This window comes from Balaenoptera physalus, assembly GCF_965194825.1.
Source record: "Balaenoptera physalus genome assembly, chromosome: 8".
NCBI classification, from domain to species: domain Eukaryota; kingdom Metazoa; phylum Chordata; class Mammalia; order Artiodactyla; family Balaenopteridae; genus Balaenoptera; species Balaenoptera physalus.
In genome coordinates this window covers 23,435,652-23,458,155 of record NC_138887.1, presented here as the reverse complement: position 1 = coordinate 23,458,155, position 22,504 = coordinate 23,435,652, and the positions used below count along the sequence as shown (strand labels likewise).

The 22,504-nt window shown below is 34.2% G+C and overlaps 1 protein-coding gene across 13 annotated transcripts in view; it reads right to left on the bottom strand.

Moving 5' to 3' along the window:
* Window positions 1-730: 730 nt before the first annotated feature.
* Window positions 731-22,504, bottom strand: part of LOC309666231 (platelet glycoprotein 4) — a 111,964-nt gene continuing 90,190 nt past the window's right edge. For all 13 annotated transcript variants that reach the window (XM_082473586.1, XM_082473588.1, XM_082473589.1 and 10 more), the window contains 12 exons: window positions 20,775-20,935; window positions 16,541-16,688; window positions 15,609-15,788; window positions 14,273-14,364; window positions 12,020-12,066; window positions 9,223-9,292; window positions 7,934-8,121; window positions 6,790-6,908; window positions 5,748-5,821; window positions 5,120-5,174; window positions 4,139-4,303; window positions 731-1,641 (listed from right to left, as the gene is read on the bottom strand). In XM_082473586.1, the coding sequence (XP_082329712.1) occupies window positions 4,139-4,303; window positions 5,120-5,174; window positions 5,748-5,821; window positions 6,790-6,908; window positions 7,934-8,121; window positions 9,223-9,292; window positions 12,020-12,066; window positions 14,273-14,364; window positions 15,609-15,788; window positions 16,541-16,688; window positions 20,775-20,935 (1,299 nt within the window). In that variant the 3' untranslated portion in view covers window positions 731-1,641. The remainder of the gene's footprint in view (window positions 1,642-4,138; window positions 4,304-5,119; window positions 5,175-5,747; window positions 5,822-6,789; window positions 6,909-7,933; window positions 8,122-9,222; window positions 9,293-12,019; window positions 12,067-14,272; window positions 14,365-15,608; window positions 15,789-16,540; window positions 16,689-20,774; window positions 20,936-22,504) is intronic.

Below are 22,504 nucleotides of genomic sequence, written 5' to 3'. Positions count from 1 at the left end.
CAGTTTAAGATTTAAAGAAGTATCCTTTATATTCCTCCTAGAACAACATGTCCACAAATATCCTAATGCGGTGAAAGTAGACTCAAGTATCAGAAGAGGATGTCTAGGATCTCATCTGTCTATATCTTAGGGGGATACTTTTTTCTGTTGCCAATAAATGAGAGGACATTATTACATCAGTATGTTTTGAGTAGCTTCAGATTTTCAAAAGATCCTTCTGAACTGGTGGTATCTTGGTTTGGGGTTTTCAGTATTTATCCTGGCAGCTAACATGAGGAGATTAATTATTCTTTATTTTAGTATCTCAACAAACCAGTTACTAATACTTTATCCTAGAAACCTCTGTGTGTAAAACACAGACAGAATGTGGTCCACCTTCCCTTTCTATGCGGATCCTTTTTAGGGGGCCTAGTGCTCTCTGCCATAAGTGATCCCCTGCTAAAGAAAGCAGGGTTACCTAACAATATGTCTTCTAATAAAAAGGAAAGATCCTTCAGAATCTAGACTTTAAGTACTGCAACTCTAAAGCATGACCAAGTATCTTTGTATTTCCTTTTCCCCCAACTAGCTCAAAAAATTACCTAAGGAAAAAGTGGTCAAGGTTGAATTTAGAAATGTTTCAGAAGGAAACGTAGATGCATAAAGAAATAAAAATTCAGATAGAATACATCAGTCAGAAAACTAGAGTAAATGTTTTGTGACACAACAGGAACTGGGCAAAGCACAGAAATTTAAGGAAGGACATCTTTTAATGTTTGAAACCAGTCTTTCTGTGGTGACTATGAAAGCAAGAAATACTACAACAAATAACTATGAATGCACATTGTACTCTTTGTAATGTCCCACACAACAATTTCTGTATTATCATTTACATCTCTTAATACTAGCACAGCATTCTGAAGTTGCCAAGCATAAGTTGTATGCAACTGAGTGAAAAGATCAAAATCTACTCAGATTTCCAAAAGAACTGCAGAACATGGAAAATGACTGTCCCAAACATGTCCATTTGTATAATCATTGACAAAAATATAAGCCCATATTGTTATAAACAGCATGGTTGTAGTGCCTACTGATGCTGTACAAAGGATTCCATAGAGAAAGAAACTTAAGTAATGTATAATAAATGGTTCATACGCCAGTCATTTAGTTTCCATTTTTAAACGTCTTTCAAAATGGTTGATGCTCATGAAAAGCAATGTCCTGACAGTCCTGGGGTCTGTGTATTGCAGGGACACTGATGAGGGTAGTGATGTTTTCCCTTTGATGAGGAAGACAAGAATTCAGGGTCCAGGATTTGTTTAGAACATCCACCCCTCTTCTGAATTTAGCAAAAGGGAACCAAATAAAAATAACTGGATCATGCTGAAGCCACATCTGTAGAAACTGAAATCCATTCCATTGTGAACATGTTGAATTTTAAAAGTTACTGTTTTTTGTTCAAAGTGTGGATTTTAATGACATCTTAATAATCCTTTAGAAACATGCTGCTGCTCAGTGCAGAGAACAAACGTGCCGCCAGTTCTTCAACTGTAAGATAAGGTGTGTTTTGCAAAAATAAAGCATATTAAATCTTCATTTTGTAGGTCGATATTAAAAAAGGTCCTCACGTAGCTGGTGCATAAATGTCGACTCATTTGCTTCCTGGAAAGCAGAAGAAAGGTAAGTACTTAACAGAAAGTCGTGGAAAAATGAAACTGGTAATATTTGAATTCTATATACTGAAGATGTCATGTTTTCTAGTAATTAGCCCAATTTCTCAAGCTGTGGAGAAAAGTTCTATGATGAACTTCATGGATAAGGCAATTATTTTCCCATTCCAGGATACACAGTAGGCTGCTTCCCAGCTCTCAAGAGCTGCGCACGGCCAGCTACGGAGGGGTAGCGCGTTCAATCTGCTCTGGATGAGCATTTCCACTCTTTGCTGTCCCTTCAGACCATCCTCCACTTAGCGGTGTATATACTGCTACTTTCCAAAGGACTATTGGCTTACTCTCTTTGTGATCCATTGAGCAAAATCACACCTTAGCTCCACCATCTTTGCTTTACTCCCTCTTGTACATCCATCTCCTTATTTTTCAATTGTTTATAAATCTTCCCAAAGGCATAATTATTATAATATTTGAAACTGAAGCTTGTTTAAGGAAATCTATATCTGTGATTCTTCTAAATCTAGTAAATTAGGTAATCTACAGATAGCAGTGTTCTCTATTTGTAAAGAAAAGAAAACAGACATATCATTGTGTAAAGAGCAGTAACTTTTCCTTGTAACAGTCAAATGTTTAAGCCAAGTCAATATACTTGTTGATAAAGACACTCTAGAAAGTTTTCAGTCTTTCACCTTAATTTAGCCACATAGAGACCCAAGATATTGGACATTCAGGGCTTATTAAGCACTGATGAAATAGATCATATAATTTTAATAGAGAATAGTATCAGAAAATTTTTACAACTACTATATACTTCATTTTGAAAAGCATATTCTCCCACTAGAACAAGGTTTTGTTGTAAATTGGCTTTTCAGTGAATGATCTATCTATCTATTATATAAATGGTCATATGAAGTACTTTGTTTAATCATAACTCATTTGTTACTGGACTGATGACAGGTCTTAATGGTGATGCCATATTTCCTTTATTTATTATAATGTGAATGTATTAAGTCAGCACTTTGAATACATTCTGTCCAAAAAGATTGTAGGCAGAATTGTTCAGTCTTCTTTGCAGGGAATAAATATAGGCCGACAACATCAGAACAAAAGATGGAGTTGCCTTCCTGGGCCTAAGCTCTCAATCTCACACACAAAAAATATTGGTCCAAAAATGCCACTTCAATCTTCAATTTGACTGATTCATGTTTTGAAAATGGATAATTTTGCAGTTAAAATTTACAATTTTCTGGAACGTCTCCAAAAGACAGAAGGATGGATCCATAGCTATTGGAAACTCATAAAATTTTATTAGGGATTAGTTGTGATAATTCATGTAAAATATTTAGCATGATTTTGGCACATTAAGAAGGTCAATAATTATCAGTGGCAGCTTCAGAATTTCTATATAAGACAGCTTACGGTCAACAACCTGATTGAAAGTAGAGTAAGAAGACTTGTTTTGAAATTGTGATTTTTCATAGCAAGTATATTGCTTTTATTTAGATTCCATATTTATTTTTTTGATGTTCCTGGGAAGGAAGGGTGGATGGAAGCAAGCTATGGGTAAGTGGAAAATCCCCCCCCCACCGCCACCTCAGGCCGTACCAGTGCCACGTATGATCATTAAAGAAAGGCTTCCATTTAGGAAAGATAGGGTCAGACATTCATTCCTCTATGTACAAGGGGGCACAGGCACTAATGTCTAAAACACAGAGGCCTGAACCGTCTCTTCAGTTTTGCTAAAACTCCTATCCACATTTACCTGATTTTTCCTGTAAATGCTGAGTAATTTGGTTTTACTATGTTGAACATTTTTTGTCTCTATTTTCTTGTACTGTTGTATTCAGTTCTAGCTCCCGAATTGTAATCATTCATCAGGGCTTCCACATCATGATTTTGGACAGCATGTCTATATGCAGCAACTCTGTTTTAATATGCTATCTTCATTTTAAAACAGCATATTTTTATCTTACCTTTATCAATCATTTGAGTTTTTAATTCTCATTAATTTTTAGCTTATCATCTAATTTTCCTTTTTATTTTCTTTTCCTTTGTAAATTTCAGTCTCCCCAAATATCTACCATTTTCAGCTTCACATACCCTTTCCTAGTCAGAGATATATTAATTTGATTTTTTTAAACTAACTAGCTAGAAATAATTAAGAAATAAAATTTAGTACATGTATAGCTTTTGTGCAACATTCTAACTTTTCAAAGGTGACAATTTCATAATTTAGCCCATTCCTCCCAGAATAAAGATGAAATGTAGTGATCTGCTTAATATTAATAGGCCTTATTACTCATTCAGGCTTTGTTTATAATTTACATTAAGCATCTCAAAACTTCAAGGATGTGTTAAAAATGATAGATGACTAGACATATCCAGAAATATTTGCAGCCTAGTTTATAACCTCTTTTTGATAAAATGAAAACAAGTAATATATAAACTAATGTTATTAAAGCCATATATAATTTTTGTTATATACTTACTTAATTTACTCTCTTTGATCTGCATGCAAAGTATGAAATCGTAAAAACAATAAACATCACCACACCAACACTGAGTAAGGTAATTTCTACCAGGCCAAGGAGGTTTATTTTTCCAGTCACTTGATTTCTGAACATTTCTGCCTTCTCATCACCAATGGTACCAGTCTGTAATCAAGTTAATAAATAGCGTTATTTGGTTAGATTTGAGAACAAAATACTCAACTCTCCACTTAAGTGTATCACTCTTTTTTTGAAACACCACATAGATGTTAGTCATCTTTATCTGTAAGACAAGCCAATGGAATTCCCTTTGCATGTCAAAGAAGGCAATAAATGTCAAGGTAGAATATTTAGAGAGAGAAATATAATCTTCCTCCCTTGTAATATGTCAGCTAGCATTCTTCAATATACTGATTTCATTGATAAATACAATGGTCTTACTGGAATATTCTCCCATTTTCCAAAGGTTGTTTCTTAGTGGCAGAAGAAAATGCCAAAGGTCAACAGTTTTCTTCCTCTAAAGGCTTATGCAGTTCATTTCCTAATCCTGTGGCTAATCAGTTCCCTGATTTGTACTAAAAGTATTTTGTCAGGCACTAGATAGCCTGCCTACATCTACTCTAACCTGGTTTTTATAAGTTTGGTTGGCTTTCATTAGCACTACAACATTTACATTGAGTTATTTGGAGTTACACATTTGCATGACTCTTTCCTAGCACATGCATTATGATGGGAAAAATTGTTTAATAAACACATTATGAAAATAAGAACACTGAAATCTAACATAATCGTGATACTTCTGTGTGATTTGGTACTCTCAAAATAATTATTATATAATTAATAATATATAAATCTTCCATATATGCAATGGAAACACAAGTTCAAATACTATATATGTGTATTCAGTTTTCAAATATCAAAACCTTTTTCTATCTACTGAGAAGTTTACTGTTTTAGTGACTAAGCAATAAAAATACTAACCTCATTAAGCCAAAGAATAGGCACAAAATAGTTCTGCTTCAGACCCTTTAATGCTCTGTAATAAACATTGAAAATAATTATGAAAATATATACTAATATACTACCCATATATGACAGAAATGTTAGTAATTATTAGTGAAAATAAATGTTCAGAAATTAGCTGCTCTTGAAACTTGATTAAGTACCTTGATGTTTGTTCCCTGTAGTGAATCATTTAAATTTTAATATGCCTGTTTCTCAGACATCTTTCACTCTTATAAATCTTTCTAATACAGATTTCTAATTAGAATGACTTTTTCTAAGCATATGTTTTGTCCTTTCAACAAATTATACCCAGGAAACTAAAATATGAATGCTAGAAACTATTCTCTTGAAAATATTTGGACAGCTAGCAAAATGAGCAGTGCCACAAATACTCATTCCAAAATATGTGTAAATACCATTTTAATACACACTAGATATAATTCTAAATTACAAATGAAAGTTATAAGCACTTAGTAATTATTTAATGACATAAAGCCAACTAGAAAGTGAAAGTTTTATTATTTCCACTTCCTGTCATAGATATACCCACATTCTTACAAGGAGGTAGTAAAAATCATAATGAAACTTTTTCCAAGGGACTCACTCAATTTTTCTTGCTGGCTTGACCAATATGTTGATCTGCAGCCGTTTTGCAAATCGTAAGGTAAATCCAGTTATCTAAAAAAGAACAAACTAAAAAATTACCAACTTATTTTAAAAACATTCTTTTATAATATCCAAAACTTATTTTTACTGTTATATAGAACCTAAGGTGAAACTGTTGTACTTAAAACTTGTGAAATTTATTAAATAATTAATTGGACTTATTAAATATTACATACATAACTCTCCATAATTACATTTTATGTGTATATGCCTGTGTGTATACAGATGTATACACACATGCATATATATGTGCATGCGTGTGCACACAATTTTTTGCCCAAACTACTGTCAAGGTTTTAGTTAGATTTTTTGATATTTATCAGAACAGGTTTTGGGGAATCAACAACAACAACAGTAGTGAAACCTAGAACTCATGTAGTCAGTTTAAATCCTGAACTATATATTATCAAATATATATTCAGTCAGAATCCATGTATCGTCCACATAATTATAATGCTACTTCTGTCATTTAAACTGAAACGTGACTACTAAAATCCTGGCAGGCATTTCATTTAACTGTTGACAAGGGAATATTAAAATAAAAGTTAAAACTGTTACACTATAGGAAATTTAATAGATTTTTTTACACTAAGTATATCATAGATCTTGCCTCAAATGCACATATACCCATAAAATTTTTTAATCCCTCATAGTCTACAGTGTCCCTTCATGTAAGCAATACTTGCAGTTAAGTATAAAAGAAGCATAAAAGAGTACCTTATACCAAATTGTTTTAAACTGATTAGAATCTTTTCCATCATTGTTATTCCTGACCTTTGCTGAAAAACTAAAATTGAATTACCTTGACATTTCATAAGCAACAATAGGAAGAAATCAACGTAATTTTCATTGAAATAAAAGTAATTTATCAAGATTGTGATACAATAAATATCAATAGATGTGATTGACAAAAGGAGAGAATTAAATTTTTCCTTCATTTTTAAAAAACAAATGAGATGATAAATAATGTATTTGCTTACAGGTTCAACATCTAAGTACGTGCTGTGTTCTTCTTCATTTGGACTTAAGCCTTCAATAGGTTGTGAAGTTTCAGGACTTGCATATAGAAAATGAGGAAGTGAAATATACACGGGTTTTCCTGAAAACAAGTTTTAAGAGACAATTGGTATAAATTGTTTTCCTCATTTCATATACCACTTAGGAAAGACTTCCTTGAAAATAAAGCTTTTTAAGTTAGAAAGAGAAATGCATAAAGTTGGCTTTGAATACTAATTGGGGGATGAGGGTGAGGGAAAATTATTATATCTGATCGCTTTTTGATCAAAAATAAAATATAAATTTCTGCATCATCCTACTAACCATTCAGTTGATGTCTGATGTTTATCCCTTAGGTGTTTATTTTCAATATGTAATGCTTAGCTGCTGAACACAAAGTTACAACCATATAGCTTCATGTTTCAGGCAGTAGTATGTCTCTGGACTGAGAATTTATTTAACTTAAGAGGCTTTTCTTTCTTTATTCTCACCCATTCCAATATGAAGAAGGTAAGCAAAATAAGATAGACTCCAAATTTCATGTTTGAATCAATTCTTGTCTCAGAGACACCCTGAAATATACTTATTTTTAGTTACCATTTTCTAGGGTAGAAAAGGTTAGAAAAACATCAAATGGGTAAGTTGGGATGCTCGAATATTCTGGGAACTATTTTCATTTTTCCCTAAATCTAAAAGGAGCACAGGGATCCTGCACAGCAAAGAAAACCATCAAAAAATGAAAAACCTACCTATGGGATGGGAGAAAATATTTGCAAAACACATATCCCATTAGTGATTAACATCCAAGATGATATACAAGAAATTCACACAACTCAAAAAAAAAACCCAATTAAAAAATGAGCAAAGGACCTGAAGAGACATTTTCCAAAGTAGCACTGGGAAATATCAGTAGGGTTTTACCTAATAAAAACTAAGTTTTGCAACACTGAAACAATTGGGACCTTGAAAGCGGTACAAAAATCAAAATAAAAATATCCTACCACCACCTTTACTTTCTGCCCTTATTGCTTTCACACTTTAAATTTTTGGTGGAAAGGATTCCTGGGTGAAGTTTAAAGAAAACTACAAATTATGGCATGAATTGTGCCATTGAGAACTTTTACTCACCGTCTTTGCATTTGCCAATATCTAGCACACCATATGAAGTACAATTTTTGGAGATAATTTTTTCTGTGCAGAAACAGTGGTTGTCTGGATTTTGAAGTGGAGATGCAAAAGCCAAGGATGGAAGAATAAATCTATACACAGGGATTCCTTTCAGATTAATTTCGGCTCCAAACACAGCATAGATTGACCTAAACACAGATAAAGATCTTCATTCTGGGAAACTGAACTTCATTCTGGACATTTTTTTTCTTACTCTTAAATTTATATTATTGCCTTAAATTACAGAAACTGGATATGATCTTGTTGGAATTCTCGCTTAATTTTTAGGGAAAAAATTCTTGTGAAATTCTAAGATATACCAGAACTCAATACCTGAGTATGAGCTCTTCTTACCTTTGTTTTCAAAAGCTTCTGAGAATAAATTTTGCTTGTGAACTTCTATGGAGTGTTTATACTGAGGACATTTCTCAGAGTTTCCTTTATAGATTAAATATTTATATGACTCCCTCAAGTCCTCTATTTGTGCCCAATTTAAATGAAAGAAAAATAAAATTTCAATCTTCTACAACTTAATCCTGGAGAGAAAAGCTGCTCACATGCTGGGGTGTGTGCATATGGGATATATATCTCCTACACTCCCCCATTTACCAAGTGTCCACCATAACCCCGGCAATATACCGGGACTCGATACATGTTTTCTAATCCCCAGTTAACTCTAGTTGAAGAAATGCTGCTCTTTTCAGTTTTACAGATAAGGAAAAATTCAGAGATATTAAATGATTACCCACACCACAAGCGTTTAGAAACAGGGCTAGGTAGGATTCAAGGATATCGGTGTGTGTGCCAATGCTTTTGTAATAGCTGCTAGGCCCCATCAATTTGAAAAGGTGCTATACTGTCTGTAGGGCACATTAACATAGCTCTGTGACTGTGGTATCATCCTCTTTGGACATCTTTACAAAGACTGAACATGCCTTTCTAGACTTGACTGTTATTACACATACTACTAGTTTAGTAAAAGAATGAAAATATAGTTCTTGCTTAGAAATAATGAAGAAAATGATTTGTATTATGCAAAATATCCTTCATCTTTCAATTTTTTAAAGACTTATGAACACATTATGAATTCCATATTATATTTCTTCTTAATACATCAAGAAAAGACTTCCCTAAATGTACTTTATTTTTCTCAAATCACATGATTATTAAGTATGAGCTTCTTGGTCTGTGTTTTATCTCTTAGGGAAAGAACTGTGACTTCGAGAAATACATCAATGTCATTGTCTTACCTGCAAATGTCAGAGGAGAAGAATTGCAATACCTGGGTCTTCTCAACGAAAGGTGGAAATGATGCTGCGTCTGTTTAAAAACCAAGCCGGTGGCAAGGGATTAGGTGTAATGTGTGTCCTAGACAAACCTAGAAATCCTGATTCCAGCAGGGTTAAGAGAAATATGATGCAAACTGTATATATAATATTAAAATTCTCCGGTAGCCACATTTTAAAAATGAAAAAAGTATCTGGTATATTTTATTTAACCCAATATACCCAAAATACCATCATTTTAATATACAATCAATATAAAAATTAACAAAAATCTCAAAATCCAGTGTGTACTGTATACTTACAGCACATTTCAGTTTGTACTAGCTACATTTCAAGTGAATTGTGGCATGTGCTAGCAGCTACCACATTGAACCAGTCTGTACACTATACACAATCACTGGTATTCAATTTCATACTAAATTTTCCCACTCCTTAAAAATAAATGAAAGTTTGGCAAAATCGCACGTTGTTAAAACTGTGATTGTGTGTTTTGAAATCCTCCACCTATCAGTAGAGTGGCACTTTTCTTACCTTGAGGTTCCTTTAGAATTCATTTTGGTGAATGTTGTTCTTACTTTTAATAATGATTCATTCACCTACCCAAATGTCTGATTAATATTTTTTAAGTCACTTATTGAAGTTCTCTCACTAAACAGAATTTCATGCAAATGGTTGTTAAATGTACACATCAAACTAAAAAGGGCAGTTGTTGAGTTTATTGAATCTCTACTATGGTTATGATCCATGGCACAGCACACACTGGATATAAGCCGAAATAACAAGATTATGCCTCCATTTGCTCCACAAATGAATATCACCAAAATGAGCCACCACTGAATGTGTCTGTTCAAAACAGTAAGATCCATCCTTCAATTATGAATACCATGCTCTTTTTCTGGTAACTGCACTAACCTTGTGATCTTATTACATTTCATTTATATTTTTTTGATAAGTGAAATGTAACAGAATATCTCAATGAACTTGATACTGACATTGAGAGAATGGGATATTGAATATTACCTTAAATTCCACAGATAGGCCCCTGAATGGGCATTGTCTACAGCTGCTGTCCCAACACCTTAGCCATTAAAGGAAAAGAATACCTTGAAAAGCTTTAAAAATGATCTGAAATATTATCGAAAATTGTGTCATAATGACACCAACAATTACCATGGGCCATGACCATAAGATAGCTGATATTAGCAGGGCTCTTTTTTGTAATACATTCAAATGTAAATCAATATTTTCATTTTCTGTCTCTTTAAAGTTATTGAAGAAGGTAGAAGAAGTACATCTAAATCATGATAAAAAACACCTTGGAACATTTTCCATTTCATTAGTCTCTTTCCTAGTGCCATAACTAAGAATCTCTCTCACAGGGATTCCATCAGAGTCCTCTGGCCTGTTCAGTCTACCTTTACTCCTAGTTTGTTTTACTGCTTTTTTCTTCTTAGATACTTTTAACTTCATGCCTGATGCATATGTATTTATATTAAAGTCATTAACGAATTTTCTAATTCCTGTTTTAAAACTTCTCTACTTCTCTGTTTTGGACAAAGTTTTAAAATATATTTTTAAGCCCATAAACAGTAGTTTACTATTTAGAAGAAGCACAGTATATTTTTCTCTGTATCTAAGAACTGAAGTTTATGCTTATGAAATTACTAGAGTTAGTGGTATTGGGACACCTGACTATTTGCAGAAATGAACTGCTGAGAAAGGACTTCCTCACCCATTCCCATGACTCAAAGCACTACAAAGCAAACTCAACGTTTGGTTTTGCTGTTTTCTTCTAGAAGAGTGTTAACAAAATTAAATAAACATGCAAAACTCAGCAATACGTTTGTGAAAATGAACATTCTGTTTCCTTTTTATGCCCTGCCTTTTACATAACTAACTAACTTTGTATTGAACATTTTTCATCTTCATTATATTACTTTCCTGTAAAGTATTGTCTCACTAGCTTTGTAAACATTATACTCTGCTTCTGCTTCTTAGCAGCTGAAAGTTCACCTCTGATTTTAATTACCTCATGGGATTTGATTCCCATTGTTTTTTACCATCTTAATTCTTAAAATAATAGGCATATGTGTACTTTGCTTTTCTTTAAGGAGAATAATAACCTGGATCTACCACACACTAAATCTGAATTCATGGTACCTTCTTTCTTCACAACTCTAATTCAGAATGTTCATTTCTGCCTACATTTTTCATGGTTAGTACACTTATAACCTTGTTTTGTTGCTGCTGTTGTTTTCTCTCTCATTTCTGATCATCTCTTTCAAAAATCCATGGCTCTGTCTTAACAACTTCACTGATTCTACCTCATATTGAAACCTCAATTTGGATGCATGTTTTACTTTTGTACTTATCTTGATTTTTTAATTCTTTCAGTTTTAAACTGTTATCTACACAGTATTTACAAAAGATGCAGACAGTAACTACTACTCTAAAACTTTCTAACCCCTGACTTCTGTGGCCAGGGAGGGAGTTCAATTAAGTAAAGCTTTTATGAAGCAAACATTTTCCCAGGAATGCAGTAAAGGCTCATCCTCAATGGTTAATCTTCAGAAATCCCATTACATTAGACAGACATTTACTAAGCCTACATAAGAACAGAGACTCTGAATTATGTTGTAGGGATACAAAGATAGGTAAACGCATACCCTCGCCCTCCAGAACATTGTAGGTACCCTGGTGGATTTGTAGGAGAAAGGAGTTGGTTTCACTGTGATTATTACCACAAAACAAATGCCCTTACCTGTACCATTAATCATGTCACAATAACTTGGCCAATAGGAGAGATTCCTTAGAAATAAAAAAAAAAAAAGAAAGAAAGAAAGAAAGAAAATGATCAGTCTCATTTCAACAGCACCTTTTCACATTACATTGTCTATTATGAGTCAGTACTCCTGCAAAAATAATAAATATTGATTAGACTAGATGTGTCAAATGCTAAGTTTAAGAAATGTCCTAAGTCATTTGGTCTATGTTTCATTTGAAGTTTGCATCTTGTTGAGATAAGTGAAGTGCCTGATGCCATTAAGTGGCCAGATAATACAATAAAAGCTGCCAAAAGTTGGTAGTTAGAAACAACTTGGAACAGAGTTCTGCAAAAAGAAAATTGAGAAGCACTTACCAGAAATTTAGCTCTCTACTTAGGGGAAAGGTTTTTTGTTTTGTGTGTTCAACTGAATAGGAGGAAAATATTAACCAGATAACTGGTATAAACTCAGTATGAGGGATAAACTCAGTATGAGGGATAAACTCAGTATGAGGGATATAAACTCAGTATGAGGGAATAAACCCATACTCAGTATGAGTTTATAAACTCAGTATGAGGGAAGAGGGGAGTGTGGAGGAGGACAGAGAGAAGCAGATGTTTGATCAGTAGAGATTAGAAACATGTAGATAATCAATTTATACTTTTCCTCTCTTTTATCTCTTACGTGAGTGGGCATTAAAGTAGGATGGAGTTTATTAATTTATACTCTGGTATCTGCATAAGATATATGTATCGACATATATATCTGGAAACAATAAAAACAACAGTAGTGATAGTTTCTCTGCACACTCAGCCACTTTTTGGTGATGGAAAATGGGTTTTTCACACTCCCAACATACCATCCAATAAGATGTCAAGGCAAGCTATTGCTTTTTTTTTTTAATTTAATTTAATTTATTTATTTTTATACAGCAGGTTCTTATTAGTTATCTATTTTATACATATTAGTGTATATACGTCAATCCCAATCTCCCAATTCATCCAACCACCATCACCTCCACTGCTCCTGCTTTTTTAAACAGAGTAAACTTAATCATGCTCAGTCATGCCATGGTCAGTTAAATTAACCTCGTCATAATCTTAAACTCATGTGAAATTCTTATTCCAATTTGGAGCATTTAGTAACTCTCCTCAAAAACTCTCTGTAATATTGAAATAGAGGAAATGCTCACTTGCCTCAATATATAGTGATTTCCCCTAAAATGAGCATTTAGATGTGTTCATTTTCCTCCATTAGAATTTTCAACAAAAATACATGACTATGAACTCTGTAGAAGAAAAAGGATTTTACGAGTGTTTAACTGTTTTAGGCAATTTTTAGATAGGAACGCAGTGTGAGGTAATGTTTACTTAATTAATAAAAGTATTTCATCTCTTTTGATTTTGATTATTCTTTGTCAGGAAATCACTGACCTAAAAGTCATTTTAACTTTGAGGAGAAAAGACTTTTCCCTTAATATTTATTGGGGTTCTTCCTATTTTAGATATATGATGAATAAATTAGGTGTACTCCAGATAAACAGGCACGAGCTAGGGGAAAGTAGGAAATCATGGCTATATGAACATATCTCATTCTACTACTACTTCACAGGAGGCGTGCTCCTTGTTTTCAAGTTTAATAAGTCAGTTTTAGCACTTGAGATACTACTTCCCTTATTGCATTGATAAAGTTTTTAAAAGCTGAGTTATCAATATGGAAAATTATTTCAAGAAAATTTTGAAGGGGAAAGTCATGAAAGTGTTGGCATGGATTCATTAAGCTTCCACCTTTATAGGCACATTTAGTCATGTCCTTGGAATGAACAATTTTTATTTGACATGCTCGGTTAAAATAAAAAAAGCAGAAAGATATATTTTCCTACTTACTAGACGATGGAGTTGATGTACTGATTTTCTTCCTTTTCATTTGTGGTTATGTAATTGTATGAGTGCACGATAACGCTGGTTATGCAGCAGAGATGGAAGTAGTTTCTTTAGATTTCTTTATGTAAGAGAACCTGTGCATAAAGGTCAACCCTCAGTGGGGCTGACACTCAGCACCTATGCACTACTGTGACCAGTCGTCACAGCTAAAGGGTTAACGCCTGGCAGAACGGGAGTTTCTAGGGCTGAGATACAGGCAGGTCTGTTCCATAGATTGGTGCCTGTACATTACCAGTTGTTAAAAAGTTTCTTGCCTGCCTTAGAGTATCCTAGTGACACACACACACACTTTGTGTGAATACTTACTTTTTGCCTTTATATGTGTCGATTATGGCAACTTTGCTTATGTCATCCTTTCCGCTGAAAACTTTATAAACTCCGTCTGCAGTATTGTTGTACTGAAAAGATATGTACAAGAAAAAATTACTTCTACAACAAGCCACGTTTTCCAAGTTATCAAATATGTAATTAACTTACACATTTCTCAGTGGTTGTTCATAATTATTTTATATGATTTGAAATATATATGTGCAATAAAGTTTTAAAATGTTTGGTCTTTAACATTTTAAAAAGACGTAATATAAAAGGTGCCTAGAAATAAGTGCTAGATGCTGAGACAGAAGGAAACAAATAGCAAAGCTGACATCCAACTCTAGCACACTTTTCATAATTAAGCCAGAAAGGCCATCTTAATCACCACTCCTATTTTATTGAGGTGAGGGGATAATGAACAAAACCTATGAGAACAATGACAGATTTCTAGAAGTAGTCTCCATGTTATGATCTTTAATAAGATAATAAGTGGTTATGAAAGATTAGGTCACAAAATTTACAACAGAATTAGCCAAGGAAAGAATTAAGAATATTTGTGTTAAATAATAGTAAATGAATTTATTATCCCTTAAGGCTTTCTATATTCATATTTGATTGATATATGAACTTGCAATCCTAAAAACCATCTAAAGTAAAATAACAACCATGAACTGGAGAATATAACTAATACGTCATATAGTGCCAAATGAAATCACAGTCATATTTTCAATGCAATAGTCACCTTGTCCTATTTATAATTCAAAACATTATGCTATAACTAAGTACATAACCAAGCTCACATTTTTCTTTATCTCCAAACTGCCATTTCATGGCATTTGTAGATTCCTAGAAGTTCTTATCAACTAATTCTGTGAAAATATGACATTACTGATTTATCAATCTGCTGTGCAATTTCTGGTGACTTTTAAATTTACATTGAAATAAATTTGTAACAGGTCTAGAGAAGGAAGAATGATATGATGAATACAATTAACAAAAATACAAATATGGTATTAAACTTGATTTTATCAGACAGGAAATCAAAACCAAAAACAGTGTTCAAAGTCTTACCAGCTTATAACCTTATTTTTGACAATTGTATATTTATCTAAGAGTGGAAACTTGATTAAATGTGCTAAATTCAGATAAGTAAATTCTCCCAACTGAGAAAACTAAATCCATGTAGGTAGAGACTTTTAAAAACTTAGAACATGTATTCCCAGATCAGAAATAGGGTTAACACACTAAATGATAAAGTTATGAATTGCCAGTGCCATTATATTTATCCAATTAAAGTCTAACAGTATCGACATTCATATTTCGTACTCACAGGGTAAAACACACCAACTGTAGTGGTAATAGGGTATGGAACCAAACTCAAGAATGGGTCCTTATAGCCCCACAATAGTTCTTTCAAAGTTCTCTTTTGAAACATAGACGATTTTGACTTCTTGATAAGTGAATTAAGTACTCCTTGAATAAATACGTTTGGGTAGAGGTGGGGTGCGGCCTGCAAAAAATAATCACCATTTAAGACACCAGTTACAGTAACAGATTTTAAACAAATAAATGGAAAATACTAGAATTAAGCTTGATAAAACAGTTTTCAACTGTATCTTTAAAATGACTGCCAAATCTTGCCAAGACTAAAAGTGTATTTTTTCTTCATCTCTGAATGATTACATTTCTCTGCCTCAGTGTGAGCCACAGGAAGAAGACTTTCAAAGTTAAATCCTCCTTTTTAAAAAATACAGTTAAAAAAAAAAAGTTATTTATTTATTTATTTTTGGCTGTGTTGGGTCTTTTTTGCTGCGTGCTGGCTTTCTCTAGTTGCAGAGAGCGGGGGCTACTCTTCTTTGCTGTGCGCGGGCTTCTCATTGCGGTAGCTTCTCTTGCTGCGGAGCACGGGCTCTAGGCGCGTGGGCTTCAGCAGTTGTGGCTCACGGGCTTAGTTGCTCCGTGGCGTGTGGGATCTACCCCGACCAGGCCTCGAACCCGTGTCCCCTGCACTGGCAGGCGGATTATTAACTACTGCGCCACCAGGGAAGTCCTAAATAATACACTTTAGTTTTCTAATTCAGTTGATTATTCGATAATCTTGTTATCTTTCCAAATGAGTGTAATTCAAAATAATGCCGTAAGAACACATTTTCATAAAAATGACAAAATAAATGATATCTAATGGTAGTTCTAATCATGAGATTAATTACAGAGGATTCTAGAGTATTTCAAAACCAGTAATTTCGCTGTTTGTCTACTCACTGCTACAGCCAGATTGAGAACAGTGAAAGTGTCATTCTCGGTTCCAACTGATAGTGAGGGTTCGAAGATGGCACCATTGGGCTGTAGGAAAGAGATGGTGTGGGTCTCAGAGTCCTGGGTTATATTTTCCTTGGCTAGATAACGAACTCTGAAAAAAATAAGTAAATAAAATTCAAAATAATTGTTGCAAGTGAACATTAAGTCTCATATGCCGTTCATTCATGCAACAAATAATTTTTGAGTGCATAGACTATGTCAGAAATTAGGCTAAACAAGCAGGTTAAAATGATATATAAGCAAATGCTGAGTTTCTAGCAAATCAGAGAAGGCGGGGTGGGGTGGGTGGGGAGGTGTCTTAGAGGTGCAGAGCAGGGGAGAAGGAATACGTGTTATTATAGGAGTTTGCACAGAGTCTGTGGGAAAACACAGAACAGGTACAAACCCAGGCTTGGGATGGTTACGGTGGGGATAATGGACAAGACACAATTCCACATAAGTGGTCTGAATGACAAGGAGAAGTTTAGTTTGGTAAAGTAGGGTAGAAAATAGAATGTAGAAGATTAAGGAGTAAGAACATGGTGTAATTTTAGATATGCAAACATTTCACTATGGTTGGTTTACAGAGTTAGAGTAAGGAGAGTGGTGGAAATAAAGCCACTGAAATAAACAAGATCTCAAACATAAAAGGGTTGTGTCCTGTACTCAGATATTTAGCTTTTTATCCTGAGGGTCGGGAGGAAGACAGCAGAGAGGTTGAAGGAAAGGAACAGTAACAGCACGTTTCCATATATTAGAAAGACTTCAAAGTGCACAGCCTTTCCACCACTGGCTTTTCCATAATTTCCAGTATTTTAATGAGAATTAAAGATAACTAATGGAATATAATTTCCACTTTAGAGATCATTCCCCTCCATCTCTGCCCCATATATTGTATACTTATTAGTTCTAAGCTCCTGGCTCTAAAATCTCTAGGCGAAGTACCAACTACTTTTTAGGAATGTGGTGAAGGGTTATATATGGAAAAAAATCTTTTGCAAGTATAAGATATTTACTGAGATGAAATAAGGTATACATTATTCATTGCTATATCATATATCTGAATGTCTATTATGTGAGGTTCTAATAGTTATCTGTTGCTATCTAACTAAGGTAAAGACTGAAAAAGCATGGGACTGAAATGGAAAAAATAAAACAAACCAAAAACACGTGACCTGATTTCAATCAGGTATAATAAAAATGTAAATTCCTATAAGATAGGTATTATGTGTGTTTTGTATCCCCAAGCAGTGTCTGGTACATGGTAAGTTCTTGGTAAATATTTTTGAATGAATAAATTTATTGTTCACATTCTTTAAAAAGAGAATTCACAAAAAATAGAAATAAATTTTATTTCTAATGTAATTTCATCAAGCTTTATTATTTATTCTTCTTGGAGTACTGTAGACATGCAAAGAATATAAAAATCTGGAACATCTCCCTGGAGAGTCTACTACTCGTCAATTACTGTTTTCTATTAGATAACTGTATATTAAAATTAGATAACATTAACATTTAAAATTAAAATACTTTAATTTTCAGGATTATATATATAAAATAATTGAAATAGCAAAATAATTGTGACCCAAATTCTAGTCTACTTAGTTATACTTACATTGTACCAGTAGATGGCACTGACGAACAGAAAAATCCTTTAAACTGAGGCCTGGGTTTAGAAGGTACTTTTAAAAAGAGAACCTAAATCGCTAAAGTTTTTGTTTAAAAATTAGAATGTATACAGGTTTCAGAAAGTGTTGGTTAATAAGGCCAAAGGGAGAAATTTGCCTCAGATTTTGCTTTCTATGTACTCCTGCCAAAGCAAAGTAATTAAAAAAAAAAAAAAGATTGGATCTGAGGATATTCTGAAGGAGCTATCAGGTCTTCATAGAGATGGTGTAGGTTGGAACATATATAATTCAGATCTCTATCCAGGCAATTTTATGCTTTGACCCATGTCACATCTTGTCAAAGTTTCATCAAGCTCACTTTAGCAGCCAAAAGCCAAATAAGCCTGTGGTTCTGTTTGAGGAGAGACATCTCCTCCACTTAGAATTTCAACTGAGTTCAGGGTGTAATTGATGGGCAGGCAGGATAACCTCAACACGTGGAAGACTCTCAAACTATTAACTTTTTCGGAAAGGTAAACAGTCATTTTCCCATCATTTAAGGCATCCAAGCATACACTAAGGACTGTTTTGTTGACATCACGAGACAAGATGACTTGTAGTTGATCACAAATTCCTTTAACATTGTTATATAAATAGGAGTTTATTGTTTATGTACTTTAGCTGCAAATCCAGCTTCTCTTCTCCAATCCTCCTCTCACTGCTTCTCCAAGTAAATCAATTATATCTAACCCACCCCCTTTCATCCCTTCGAGAGCAAGGTTTAAGCCTCCAAGAATAAAATATGTATTAACTGTCAACTATCAGAGCAGGATTAGGACTAGATTCATTATGTTTTTCCATACCCCAATTAATATCTTTAAAAGTAAGAACCCCTCCAAACAAACAAAAAATTAAAAACTGCGATGAGTTCCCAAATTCTAAGTATTCTCTTTTATCACATGTATTCGGTTCTCTTAGGGTATGATTTTTAATCAGTTATGCTTAGATTCTTACTAGGTCATATGTGAATTCTACATTTTCATAGGTACACATCACAGCTACAACATTTTTTGGATGAAGGTATTCATACAGGCTTTTCATAATAACATAAAAACTATAAGACCATGAAAAAATAAAAATATTTTCCAAGGTGAGGTGTTGTTTTGTTTTGTTTTCTGGTTTTTTTTTTTTTTTTTTGTAACAATGAAAACCATGTCTTCTTTGACAGAGCTGTGAACAGTCGCAGACCTGTGCCTGGAGACAGGAGACGTGGGGATAATTATTGGGACAGAATAGGCACCAAGGCTCTTGGCAGCTTACATATCATGTGCTATCACCCTGCCAACTACACTGTTACTTCATTATATTCGAGTGTGAGTTGTCAATCTAGAAATATATTAATGCATGGAAAGGAAAGAAATTATATAATCATAGACTACCTGAAACAGATAAGAAAGTAAAACTATGAATTAGAAGAAATCATTACAAATATGAAATTTTGTAATAATACTTGATCATGGCATATGAGTAGTTGTATTATTCTTGAGGAAAAACCACTCATGTGTATAACAAATGATACAGCAGGATTAGCTATGTTCACATATGGGCACCATAAATATATTCCTAATACCTGGATAAGGTTAGTGTTTTTAACACGTCAATCTCCCCTTTTCTTACTTTGATAGTTAGAAAATACACATAGTCTATAATTTAGACAGGAGAAAATGTACACAAATATCTAAGAGTTACCTGTTCCTAGGTTTGTGTGAACATTTCACTTACCTGGTGTCAGTTTGTTTTTAAATTTACAAAATGAAAAGTTCTGGCTAATTATTTCGCCCTACTTCCAATAGCCTACGATTGTATTCAAAAGTATGTTAAGGCATGTAGATAAAGGTATAGCTTATTCAGTCTCAGTACTGAAGAAAACATAAGAATGAAACTACTGAATAAATACAAACACCCACATGACCTGCAAATTAGTTTGAATAGAAGTCCTTAGCAGGTATTGTAGTTAGGTAGAATCAGTTTAATGCTGTGGTTCTCAGAATTGAGTGTGTACTGCAATCCCCCAGAGTATTTGTAAAACTCATTGCTGAGCTCCAAACCAAGAGTCTCTGATTCATTTGGTCTAAAGTGGGAACTGAGAATTTGCATTTCTACTTAGTTCCCAGTAGATGCTGATGTTGCTGGTTCGGGAGCCGGCCTTGGAGAACCACTCGTATAACCTACACTTTCAATTTTAGGATTTCAAAGTGCTCTGGTTTTAAAATTGTGATAGATGGTTTTTTATTTAGCATGCATATTTTAGACTTGCTGAGGATACATGCCACAAGTGTAAAACTCCTGTAACTTCCTAAATGTAGGGCAGTTAATTGACGCTGGTAAATTCATAATAAAATATATTTTTCTTATCATCATTAAATCCTTAGATTAGGGTTTTATATAGGCAGAAACAGAAATTTCAGTGTATATTAATGGTAAGAAAATAACAAGTACATTTCAATACAGTGACATTTGTCAAGTGGAAGCTTTTTCAGAAATACATATGGTCAAGGAAAGAGTGCCACTTATTGCGGGGACTCGCTCACCGGTACGTGTAAGGACCTCTTTGCTTAACTTTAATTTTGCTGCTGTTAACTGCCACCTCCTCTGGATTCTGCACATCAAAGATCCAAAACTGTCTGTAAACTGCTGTGCCTGTTTTAACCCAATTTTTAAAAGCAATTGTACCTTCTTCAAGGACAGTTTCCTATGAAAAAGAAAACAAGTTTGGGTTATTTCTTTGTAGTCAATATGGGCCCTTGTGGGAGTTTAAAACCATTAATGAGTTCGTGAAAGAACCAAGCTCAAGTATCTTGTTTGTGAGAACCTCTGCAACCTGCCACAGGTTGCGACAGAAATGTTTTCAACACACTTGATAGCAATAGCTTTGCGTCAACCTTTTTTTTTTTTTTTTATAAATCTGATAAGAATTTTTTTTTTAATTTTATTTATTTATTTATGGCTGTGTTGGGTCTTCGTTTCTGTGCGAGGGCTTTCTCTAATTGCGGCAAGTGGGGGCCCCTCTTCATCGCGGTGCGCGGGCCTCTCACTATCGCGGCCTCTCTTGTTGCAGAGCACAGGCTCCAGACGCGCAGGCTCAGTAATTGTGGCTCACGGGCCCAGTTGCTCCGCGGCATGTGGGATCTTCTCAGACCAGGGCTCGAACCCGTGTCCCCTGCATTGGCAGGCGGATTCTCAACCACTGCGCCACCAGAGAAGCCCTCGTCAATCTTTTACAAAGAGAATCAGTGTGTAATATTGCAGACAGGTCTGTCGATTGTAAGACCAACCATTAGGAAGCTTTAGAGTGACCTTATGGCAGTATTGCAACAGTTTATAACACAATTTATTAAGCTAATTTAAAGCTTTTCCAAAAATTTCTTATCAGATTGAATATTAATTTCTCTTCTGCCCTCAGTGAGATGGATTGAAGAGGCAAAACAGAAAAACTGAGGGAAAATTCTAGTGGTATTGGAAGCTTTTTCATTTTCTTCAAAAGTTGGATACTTGAGGGGAAAATCACTTAATGTTTGTTAAATTAAGAAAAACACAAATTTGACTTCTCCCCTTCAAAACCCTGCTGAATGAGGCTTTCCCAACTCTCAATACATTTGCAGAAACCTACTAGTACATGCTTCTAAAAATTACAAGTTTAATTCATTATTATTAGGTTAATACTTTTTTTAAAAAAAGGATGAAATAAGGAAGTGTTCATGTTATCCTTTTGTGAAATCCATTAAAAATCTTTGATGCTCCTTGTAATAAAGATAGACAAATAGAAACAATACCAGTGACAGAATCAGAAAACCCTACATTAGAAATCTCCCTTGTGCTTCAGGAGCTGGGACTGAATAGAGAGTCACCAAACCCCTTGGGTCAATTTCAGTATCTGTAAAATGAGGGAATTATCATAGATGCTCTCCTGGATTCCTTCCAAGGCTTTCACTCTCTGAGCAGGAAGCCTATGAAGCTCTAGTAGCTAACGCAGACAAAGGTGACTTTGTAGCAGGCAGTGTTTCCAAGTAAGTATCTTGGGAGGAATGCTCAGGTGTAAAGTTCCAACGTACCTTGCTGCCAGAGAAAGAGGAAGGAAAGTATTTCACACAAAATGAGCCTAATAAGACCTATGAATAGAGGGACAATCTAACTTCTTTGTTTCGGTCACCTGGAAGCATCAATTCATAGAATGATGGATCAGGAAAGGACATTGAACATTAGCACATTTTCTAGTAGAGCGTGCTGAGGCTCTGAGAAACCAGGTGTCTGGCCCAAGGGT